Here is an 11,546-nt window from a genome sequence, read left to right on the forward strand (position 1 = left end):
TTTGGTCGGATGTTGCTAACTAAACACCGATCGGTGACGTAAATAACTTTTAATAATATTTTGAATATTTTTTAAATTATTTTATTTTATTTTGTTTTATTTTGTTTTTCTTTCTCCTCCTCCTTCCTCCGATAGTTGGATCTCGGCGGCTGCCAAAGGGGACAACAGGCAAGGTTGAGCCCGATCTCACCAGCCTCTAGCGAGGCTTGAGCCCTCGCCAAATCTGGGAAGGGTCAAGCCTCACCGGCCATGGGGAGGCTCGACCTCACCGGAGCCTCTTTGGGCATCGTCTCGGCCGATCATTAAGGTCTGTCAATCGATTGGAGGAAGGAGGAGGAGAAGGAAAAAAAGAAAAAAAAAAAAACTAAAACTAAAAAAATATTAAAATATTATTAAAAGTTGCTTATGTTAGCATCGACTATGCCATGTCAGCCAATTGATGATTAGCCTAATTAGTAAAATCCGCCAAAATTGGCCGAAAAGACTGAATTGGTACCAAATCAAAAGATTTATGATTAAATTAACACTAATGAAAGATTTAGAACTAAATTGACACAAGTACAAAATATTTATGACTTTTCTTACACTTTTCCTCACCTATCGGCAAGATATCAGATGAACCTAGGGGAAAATCAAATGGATGAATTCTCAGGTTAAGTTGGAAAAAATCTTGTTTCCCAAGAATCATCTTACAAATGCAGATCCAGGGTTTGAACTATTTTGTTTTGGTAGTTTTCACATTCTTTTCTTCTCCATAACTCGAACAATTTCCCTGGCCTTGTAGTTTATGCGTATGCAGACGAGACCAAATGCGGATGGATGAAGCCGAGAAGGTGAACTTCAAATCGAATTGATCCTAAAAACGAGGTACAGATGCACACCAGCACCTTTGTGACCATAAGGCCTTACTAGTTCGTTAGGGACTGCTGGTGAAAAACAGGCATAGTCTAGGAATCTAGTCCATGCATTAGTACATCAGTACAGCCTCAACCTCACAGATAAGGTGGTTTCTAGTCTCGCATAAAGCTTTGGTTGGACTAATCAAGCTGCGCATTACGAACGTCATGGTAAAGAGCATACAAATAAATGGGAGATGATCCACTTAGGTTTTGTCATTGCGAGCATTTCCATCTCAGATCATACTACTCTACAGCAAATAGAGCATGGTTTGAATTCCATCATTATTATGCGGCGATCTTTGCAGGTAATGCATCGGCAAGAAATGTGCAAGCCATTATCTGTGGCTTGCACTTCCTTGTCTCTCTGTCTGGTTGCAGCTTTCTGCAGGATAACCATTATGGATTATGCAATGCATACAAGGGCTACCACGATTGATATCAACTCAAGCGTCGTGCCTCCCCATGGCCCAATTGATATGCTGTGTATGCTAACTTGTACACAAAGAGAGGTTGAAGCAAGGACCAATGGCATTGTCTTTGTGCATCAATGAGAGCAACTTGCTGGTTTTACACAGTTCCTTATTTCTGCTCATCATCTGCCGTTGCCTGGACTTGAGCTGCATACTGTAAGTTCCAAAGGATGTCTTCGAACGACGGACGGCTCCCATCAAAAGACATGCACTTTTTCGCTATGGAGATGACAATTGATAATGACTCTCGTGAGCTAGTGGTTAGAATAAATGGGTCCACCATACGCTGCCAGCCATCCTGGCTGTTCAATAATGCCTGTTAGAGCAACAGAAGAAAAAAGTCAACCCAGTCTCTTGTACAGCAGTTTTGGCGTGGTCTTTTTCTCCCCATAAACAGCCGCTAGAATCATGAAGCATCCAAACTCTAGGCTATATAGTACATACCCTCTGGTTTCCAGATTTGGTATTGAGGCTCTCAAGGAGCACAAGAAAGTCAAGTGAAGAACCCTGTCTGTGCCTCTTGTTACGCTGGTAAGATTTGTTTAATAGCTATTAGAGAGCAGAAGTGTTATCTTTTCTTTTTTCTGGACAAAGGGCACAGGTAGGTCTCATCAGCTGCTTTCTTTTTCAGGAATTTTACCTCTTACATCCTCGGTTTGTTTTAAGAAGAACTATAAAACGTTTTAAACAAGATCTTCAGATCATACCATTTCATTTAGTAGAAACGCTTCTCTTCTACTCTCTATTGAAGGTCCAATGAAAGACTCCAATATGATGAATCCAAAGCTATAGGCATCATCCTCAAAAATTCTCCTTTGACTGAAATAGGAATTATCTGCTGTTAAAGACATGAAATGATTGTGACAAAAACAATTTCCAGTAATAAAAATGATGGAGCAAGATGGAAGAAAGCTATCTACTCAAATTCTTTGTCTACATAGATGACCTCCTTTCTCCTGCAGGATCAACAACTTTTGCACAGAAGATTTCCACTTCTCTAACTGATATCCATGACCCCAACAAGATGATATAAAAGGAAAGAGTGTATCGAACTGCAATGAGAGAAAATCTTTACCTTGATCGACGGCCTTCTGCTTCCCCCTGCCAAGTGGCAATAAGTCACAATCGGTTCCACCAAAAATTACTCCTTCACTTAACAAAGACATTAATGAACCTCACCTCATCCTTATCAATTTTTCCTGAGATTACAGATAACCCATAGTCACTCAACTTCGCCATTCCATGCTCATTGAACAAAATATTATTTGTCTTCAATCTGTTGTTGAAGAAACCAGGAATTATTCCAGTATGCAGAAAGTGCACGGCTCTGGCCACGCCAATCAATGCTGCCAACCTCTTCGACCAGCTAAGAACCTTCGCAGGATTGTTCCCTGCATGTATTAAACCAATTTGATTGCCCTTGCTGATGATTTTAGCATGGTGAAAATACATTATGGCTGCTCATCAGGTAGTTGATATAGAATGTTCTTCATCAAGTCATCCGGGACTCATGGCGTCAATAGATAATCAACCCCATACATCTCACACTAAAGGAGAATCTACACCCAAGCTCAGTTTAAGGCTTTCAATTATCATTACAATCACATAGTGAAGACTTCAGATTCTATTTTTTGATAGCTTATTTCCTTAAGATACCTTCTCTGTACATTCCTAACAGAAGTTTGTGTTGAATTTTCATATTATAAAGGGCTAATACCACCAAAAATTCCAAAGCAGTGCACCCGTGCCACATTAAACCCAAACTAATTTTTCTGTCACAAAAAATCCCAATCTGGTACTCTGTGGTGTTAGCCCTATCATAAATCAATTATTATCCATTTCCCATATATAATCACAATAGATTGCTCCCGTACCTATACGCTGCCTCTAGTTGAAAGGTTATTGCTCTTTCTTTTTCATAAGTTTCTGCTCCTAAATAAGTTATGTTTATTCAAGCCACATTTGCCACTCTTCACCTTTAATTATGTTAGCATGGAATTCATACAGAGCATACCCAAAGGTCTGCTGCCGCAGACATTCAAGATAAGAAAAGTAAAGCTGGGGACATATGTGGAAACTTGCTAAAAGAAATAGTAGCACTGTATCAAAGGTATTCAGTTTGCAAGCAATTTAGGGGCAGGACGTGGTTCCAACAAAAGCAAATAGTGATTACTCTTACTCCTAAAATGAAGTAGCACAAAACTAATCAATCTCACACCAACATTCTGTGCTTACCAGAGAGAAGAGCCTGGAAATTGCCGTCTGGCACATATTCAAATATAAGAAAGACTTTGTCAATCCTTGGATCATGTCTTACACCTCCGTCAATACAGTGGCCCAGTAGGCATACCAAATGTGGATGCTGAAGCTTTGCTAGCAAATCCAATCTAAGCCTCAGATTGCGGATTGAATATTTTTTTGAAGGTAAACATCTTATAGCAATTTGCATCCCGTTATCTAGTCGTCCTCTGTAAAGCTGGAAATATGTAGGAATTCTATGTTACGGCTATATAAAGTACCCAGTCAAAGTACAATCAAGAGATTCTGACCTATCTTTACATTATTGAGAGGCAGGAGGATAAACATGAGGGAATTTACCTTCCCATAAGAACCTTCACCCAAAAGAGAAGTTTCATTGAAGTTGTTTGAAGCTACTTTCAGCTCCTCAAAAGAGAATGAGCGACATGGTGGGAGACTTTGCGCATTGATCTTTGCAGCTTCAGATATGAACCCTAAGCAGCAGAGCAAAAAGAGGCAGTTAGAGCTTTGCATATTTGAAGACTTAAAAGTGTTATATCTGTGGTGTTCTCACTTCCAAACAAGGAATTTCTTTGTAATATTTGCAAGAAAACGATCACACAAACATATTATGACTCTCTCAGTTGAACAGCGAACAACTTACTTGCGCTCGTCAAGATCTCAGACGAGAATCCAACATCTGAGTTATTTAGACCTGGTTTGTGTAGCAAATGTTGCTCCGACATTCCTCGAGAACAGTATCTTTTGACTAGAATGAGAAAGGCAGAAGCCAGAACCACCAAAGCTACCACACCTCCTCCAATCACACCCACGTTACTCCCACATTTTTCCCTCCAGAGCCAGATTTTTCGCCTCACGAATTTCCAAGCAATAAGATTGTGCATGCTGATGCTGTGAGTTTACAGATAAGCAATTCCCACCTGAATGAACAATTAGCTCACCTGATTTGGAATTTAGACAAGTAGGCAAGCTGCCTCTTAATCTATTGTTGGATAAATCAACAAAACCCAGCTTACTGCTGCAGTCCACATCATGCGGAAGCGACCCACTCAACATATTCGATGCGAAACTCAGATAACTGATGTTTGGCAGAGAGAAGAGTCCACTTGGAGGCACTCCTGTTAGAATGTTGTAAGAAACATCAAGATATTGAAGGTGATTCAGTTGGCTATATTCCTTTGGCACTTGGCCAGAAAAGGAGTTCTTATTGAGGAAGGCCATGACCAGTCCTTTCGGCAATGCAGGCAAGCTAGAACTAAGCTTGTTTCCACTTAAATTCAGAACATGTAGATTTCTCAATCTGCTAAGGTCCGGCAATTTCCCATCTATTTCGTTCCCAGACAGAATAACTTCACTCAGAGTGTTGACACTGTTCACTGAAGATGGGAATTCACCTCCCAGCCGGTTGTTCCTCAAGCTCAAAACTGTCAAATTTTGCAGTGCATCAAACCAATTGGGCACAGTGCCATTAAAGAAATTATCATCCAGCACCAGAGTTTGAAGCCTCACCATAGCTGAAATCCTTGGAGGAACCGAACCGTAGAGAAAATTGGAGCTAAAATCCAGATGTTCAAGCGAAGACAAACGATGAATTTTGTCAGGAAGAGGACCCCACATGCCCAAAGACACCAAATGAACAACTTTGAGGCTGGTCAACCTTGCCAGAGTGCTCACAAAAGAATCCATGGAGAAGTTCTGCGACAAGCTCTTATTCGGTACTGCAAACCCTTCAAAGTAACCCCCTTTGAGCACCTTATTGCCGGCTAACTTGAGCTCGGTTATGAAGTTGTTCTCGCACGTGGTGTTAACAGTTGGGGAAGGAGGGAGCGAGCAAAAATCCACTCCATGAACGTTCCAAATCTCTAGCTGCGGCGGATACTCTAACTGCTTTCTAAGCTGAAGCAGCACTTGGGTCTGCGACGACTGGAGTTGGTGTGTGTGTGCAATAAGCATGCTCCATGCGAAAGCGAAGCAGAACGAGGACAAGAAGTTGCGAAAACCCATGAAAGATCTCTCCTTTCTAAGGGAAGTAATGTCCACAACCCACTTCACTGAACAAGATTCCAAAGCCAAAGAAGCTAAGATAGCAAAACAAAAGCCACCAAAGCGACGAGTTGTGTTTGCTTACCCATCAGCGCCAAACATGGACCGGCATCAACTTGGTGGGTTCAGTTCAAGAAAAATGCGCAGAATGTTTCTCAAAAGGAAGAAACAAGAAGCAAGAAGTAGGAAAAATATGAAATCCTGGAATTCTCACTCTGTCAGTCCATGGTGGGGATATGATGGAGTTAATGCATTAAGAGCTACCCCGTTGGACTGCCTGTCTGTCTTCTGCAATGGGGAAAGGGACACTGGTCGTGGCTCCCTCGCTCGTAATGACGATGAATACGATGCAGCACAAAGACGAAGAAGTCTCACCGGCTCTGTGAACCAGCGAGCAATACACGAATAGCTTCCGCAGAAAGGGTGGATAACGTCAAAGAGAGAATGCTTCTTAAAACTCTGGAGTGTCAGCAGAAAGAGCGGTGTAGCTGGCTCTCAATATTTAAGGAAATGAAAAGGACATAGATAACTGCGGTCAGTAAAGAAAACATGTAAAAATCTGCTTTTCTTGTTTTGGCCAAGAATGTCTCAGACAGTAGCGAAAACAAGCCATTTTATTTTCGAATTTGGAGCCTGGAACAGGGCATCGAAGCCTTTAGCTAGAAGCTGGTGGTACTATCAAATGGTCTTTTTGCTCCATGGGTGTCACACTTAGAAAAGTGGGAAGTGCAGGGAAAAAGTTTCAGTACTCCGAAGAATCGTCAGACATTAATGTCTTGAATCTGAACGGACGAGCGTTGTATTCGGATGTACGTCAGTATCAGTTGCAACAGTAGCAGCCCTTGGATTGGAGAGTGGGTTATGAGTTTATGACTGGTCCACGTGCTCATTTACTTCTTGACGGGCGCTCGGTCTCGGTCCCATGTCTGCCTTTGCATCAGCCCAGTCCCTGTCCAGGAAAAAAGAGGCACTCTCTTTTGCAACTTGCCCCGACGAGACAGGTTGTCTCCAACTCCAGATAATATACAAAAAGAAAAAAAGAGCCCCGACAGCAGATTCTCACAGGCACTTGCGCTTGCAATGTGTAGTTTAGTAACTTGGATTTGCATTGCCCGACCCTATGCTCTTTTTCTCAGCATCTCTCGCTCCATCTCAGACAACAAAAACATGGGCACCGCCATCCTATGACACCACCAAAAGGAGGAGGAAAGAGAAATGCTGCCATCAGACTTTCAAGAAATGCAGATTCTCTCTCTTTCTGCCCCCCTATTTTTTTTTTTATGAGTATACACCATGGAGTTAAGGATAAAATCCAATTCATATTATTGCCAACATTCAACTACAGTTCTACGAATCATTTTGCAATTCAAACATGTACACCATGGAGTTAAGGATAAAATCCAATTCATATTATTGGAGAACATATTATGAATCTAACCAAACGAATTCTGAAATTCATTAAGTTTGATGGATATAATATGTGGTACATGATAATAGAGAGCGCTGAAATCGATGAATCCTTCTTCTGGCCAAGAGAAAATCCAAAAGTGGGGTGTGATGGGAAAGAGAAAGTGGACTGGTGAGTAGTGTTTTTGGGCACATATAATAGTGTAGCTAGTTGAAATGGAGCATGCCCCACCCTCATGTGCAATGTGCACAGGCCTCTTTATCCATTCATTCTTTGGGGGCCATCTTTCTCTACGAAAGTTGAGGGATCCTTATCCTCCAAAGTTACCAAAAGCTTCTCCTTTTCCCTATGGGATAAAAAGTTAGAAAAGACTTGGCTGTGGAGCTGATACAAACCTCTTTAAAGCATCACTCATCCAAAAATCATGGCTAACTTTTGTAAATTATTACTCAATTTATAGAATCATCCTTTAATCATCATTATAGGAATAAGAGATTTCACTCATTTGGAGAAAATTAATGAATTGTAGGTTGAACTCGTGTTTCTGAAATTATAGACTTGGTATATAATCCTACTATATGTCCTTCATATATTCTTGTCGATATGTTAAAAAAGATTAATTATTAATGCACCAGTTGTGTAAATCGGTCCAAGTAAAAACAGATTTCGTAAACCGAATCAAAGCATAAAATAAAAAAAAATAAAATAAAAATCCTTAAAAAGAGGTTGTCCTTCATTCGGTTTCCCCAAGATGGGCCCCGCCGATCATCTGTGCGTTTGGGCTTGCTTTTCGGCCCGTCAGCCTTCATCCGGATCGGCCCGATTGTCCAAGGAAGCCCGACCTAGTGTTTCTAGAGGAGCCCAGCCCATACTCACAATTTATATTTTCATTTTTTTAAATAAAAAAGGAAAAGAAAAAAGAGAAATGAAGGGCCTCATTTTTATTTTCTTTTTTCTTTTTAAAAACTAGTATTAGGTCTAGTCTCCATTCTATCTTGAACTCTCAACAAAACTCAATCTTTAGATCTAGTCTCAAATCTACCATGAATTTTATTTTATCGAAAAAAATCACTAATTTTCAATCCATTCTCAAATATACATTATTATTTAGTCCCAACTTGACATTAACATGAAAAATTATCTCCAAAATGAAACCATTTTAGGATAAGAAAATTAGGAGCAACTACCAACAAATTTTTGGATAGCAGGATAACGATAGTAGATTTGAGATTAGAATAAAAATTGATGATTTTTCTCTTAAATAAAAAGAAAGTCCAAGATAGATTGGGGACTGAATATAAAATCATATGATTTTTTTTTAGACAAAGAAAAAATTGGGGGATTAGACTTAAAATTTGGGATTTACCTCTAAATAAGAAAAGATTGGGGACACAATTAGGATTGGACTTAAAATTCGAAGGCTTTTTTTTTGTTTTTTTTGGAGGAAATTAGGAACACCAAAAGAAAAGGGGGAGACGGGACAAGAAGAACGTTATATAAAAAAAAGGTAGGCAGTTTAGTTTGGGGGGTTGGTGGTGAAGTTGGGGTTTTTGGTCTTTGAATTAAGATTGAAGGGAAGCATCGGAAGGTCCGAAGAGCCCAACCAGGTTTGGTGGTCTGTCCTTCCCCTTCTCTCTCTTCTCCCTTCTTCTTCTTCTTCTTCTTCTTCTTCTGACAGCGGAGAAGAGAAGACCATCTTCGCAGCATACTCTCTCTCTCTCTCTCTCTCTCTCTCTACAAGCGGGGGGTGTTGAAATGGCGAACTTGGAAGATGTGCCGTCCCTCGATCTCATGACGGAGCTCCTCCGCCGCATGAAGTGCAGCTCCAAGCCCGACAAGCGCCTCATCCTCATTGGTAAGAAAAAAGTCTCCGCCTTTGCCTAGAATCTGGCCGGATCTGGATTACCCATGTCGAATTTTGTGCCGTCCTGCTTTGGGTTTGGCTCGGTTTTATCGATTCGACGTCCTCCCCTTAGATTCGCGACTCGACAGGGTCGAATTCATGGCGAAACGCTCGGGGGAGGCTGAAATTTACGGGCTTTTTTTTTATCGCGTGCGCCTGGCTTATGGTGTTGCCTCTGTTGGGTAGAGAGTTATCGGGTAGCTCGGAGGTTGCCTGGTGCGGTATCGAATCGGGAAGACGTGCGCTTTGGGCTGTCGGAAAATATGTTTGGAGTTGATTTAGGCCACGCGCATTGTGTTCTAGGAGCTACTGAATGGAAGGGTCTGTGGTACTTTCTTGTTGGGATTTGATGAATGATTGGGTGGGTCTGCCGGGATGTTGAATATGTCCGACATTAGTTCTCTGTAAGCCTTTTGTATTTCCTGCTCGCTGCTGCTTTGTTTCGTCTTGGACGCTTGTTAGGTGTCGTGGAATATGGGGCAAGTGCCATGGCCCATGGCAGCACGAACATGGTTGTACTATACAGCGGTTGTTGGAGGATTTGTATACATTGCTATTTGCGACATTTTCGTTATCTAAGACTAATTATGTGTGATTGCACAGTCCTTTATTTTTGAATTCCATGGGCTTTTGTTTTAGAAGGATTTTTAATGTTTGATGAGCTGTCTTAGGTGGCTAAGATTGATTTTTGATGATCTTGACTATTGCAGGCCCACCTGGGTCGGGGAAAGGTACTCAATCGCCCATTATTAAGGATGAATACTGCTTGTGCCACTTGGCCACTGGTGATATGTTAAGAGCCGCTGTTGCTGCAAAAACCCCTCTTGGAGTTAAAGCTAAAGAAGCTATGGACAAGGTTTAATTCTCTCTGTTTTGTCCTGTTATCTATCCACAGCTTAATTTGCTTATGCTTCCTTTACTCGCGAATGATTCTTGATGAGGTTGCCTGTAACTTCTTACTAGGGTGAGCTTGTTTCTGATGACTTGGTTGTTGGCATTATCGATGAAGCAATGAAAAAGCCTTCGTGCCAGAAGGGCTTTATTCTTGATGGCTTCCCAAGGACTGTGGTCCAAGCTCAGAAGGTGCTTTAAACTCGTCTTTGCTTTATTTTCTGTTTCATGTTTCCCGCAGATGCACACAAAAACACACTAAATGCAGTATAGATTTGAGATACGAAATGCTGAGCTGATTCTTCTAACCCATTGTTCTATCTTTCTGGCAACAGCTTGATGAAATGCTGGAAAAGCAGGGTGCTAAAGTCGATAAGGTGCTCAACTTTGCTATTAATGATGCAATATTGGAGGAGAGGATTACTGGTCGCTGGATACACCCTTCCAGTGGCAGAACCTACCACACAAAGTACGCACCTCCCAAGGTTCCTGGGATTGATGATGTAAGCTTCTTGCCTCCAGTGGTCTCTTAATTAAAGCATATACTTAGACCTCAGGACTATTGCTCAGACAATGTAGGTATTGTAGCTGGGTAAACTTTTGGGCATTACTAAGTGTCGCTACTCTATTTTTTGTAGGTCACTGGGGAACCTTTGATTCAGCGAAAGGATGACACGGCAGCTGTTCTGAAATCAAGACTGGAGTCATTCCACAGGCAAACTGAGCCGGTAATGTGCTGTCTGGGTTTCTTCGGTTCGATTAATTTGAATGTCAAGCTGTTTAGATAGGGAGCCAATGATTCATTTCCAGTTGTGTAGTTCCTCTTGTAGATGCCTGCTGATATTTGTCTAGATAGGTGTTTTGGATCTCAAAAGTTTTCTTGATGTGCAGTTGAATTTATTGATGCCAGCATTTACTTTTGAAGTTTCTTATGCCCCAAGTTTAACATAATTACCATGTCTTTGCAGGTGATTGATTATTACTCCAAAAAGGGAATGGTTGCAGATCTTCATGCTGAGAAACCTCCCAAGGAAGTCACAGCAGAGGTCCAGACTGTGCTTTCATCATGAGAAATGTTCCCTGCAGAATAATTTAATTCTAGGATTTTGCATTATCAAAGTACCTTCGATTGAGCTGAATACCCCCTTTCCCTTCCCAATCCCCCCTCTTTCATCATGCGTCAAATTTGATTTCCGGCTGCTATCCATACTTTTTGAGGGTTAGTTTAGTTCAGTGGTCAAGAATAAAGTTACAAACAGAAATTGAACAATTCTATTGGCATGTGTTGTGGGCATATGCTTTTACAGCATTTAATTGGCTGATTACAACAGTTGTTTACTGCATGTTCGAGCACTTTCTGGCACGTGTTGTGGACATGCTATTACGGTGTTCTTTTTGTTCATTTGGCTACTGATGTTTAAGCTGAAGCAAATCTGAAGCTCACTAATTGACGTGATCATCCTATATAACACAGGCATCGAGGGAAAAAGGTCCTGTACCGATAGCTTATATAATTCGTTACATGGTGAATTTTCACTGATGATAGCTAGTATGTAAGTAGGCTGTAATTAGTCACCTTGGGGTCTTTTTTCTTTGTCCTCTGCTAGATAGGCAATTGGGTTCTTATTCATAACAAAGCTAATGCAGAAGCAATCTGCTACGAGAATTGGATC

The 11,546-nt window shown here is 41.1% G+C and overlaps 2 protein-coding genes across 2 annotated transcripts; one reads left to right on the plus strand and one right to left on the minus strand.

Annotated features, from left to right (window-relative positions):
- Positions 1-820: 820 nt before the first annotated feature.
- Positions 821-6,429, minus strand: LOC104417009 (probable inactive leucine-rich repeat receptor-like protein kinase At3g03770). Its single transcript, XM_010028339.3, is given in 9 exon segments — positions 821-1,685; positions 2,077-2,188; positions 2,445-2,470; positions 2,549-2,760; positions 3,605-3,845; positions 3,968-4,101; positions 4,272-4,442; positions 4,445-4,477; positions 4,480-6,429. Coding segments are annotated over 9 exon segments (2,289 nt in total). The 5' UTR covers positions 5,633-6,429; the 3' UTR covers positions 821-1,478.
- Positions 6,430-8,611: 2,182 nt separating this feature from the next.
- On the plus strand, positions 8,612-11,226 carry LOC104417044 (adenylate kinase 4). The gene is made up of 6 exons (XM_010028371.3): positions 8,612-8,934; positions 9,693-9,838; positions 9,946-10,065; positions 10,209-10,376; positions 10,512-10,601; positions 10,842-11,226. The coding sequence occupies exons 1-6, from the start codon at positions 8,835-8,837 to the stop codon at positions 10,941-10,943; spliced, it is 726 nt and encodes a 241-aa protein (XP_010026673.1). The 5' UTR covers positions 8,612-8,834; the 3' UTR covers positions 10,944-11,226.
- Positions 11,227-11,546: the final 320 nt, after the last annotated feature.

This window comes from Eucalyptus grandis, chromosome 2 (genome assembly GCF_016545825.1).
Source record: "Eucalyptus grandis isolate ANBG69807.140 chromosome 2, ASM1654582v1, whole genome shotgun sequence".
Classification (NCBI taxonomy): Eukaryota; Viridiplantae; Streptophyta; class Magnoliopsida; order Myrtales; family Myrtaceae; genus Eucalyptus; species Eucalyptus grandis.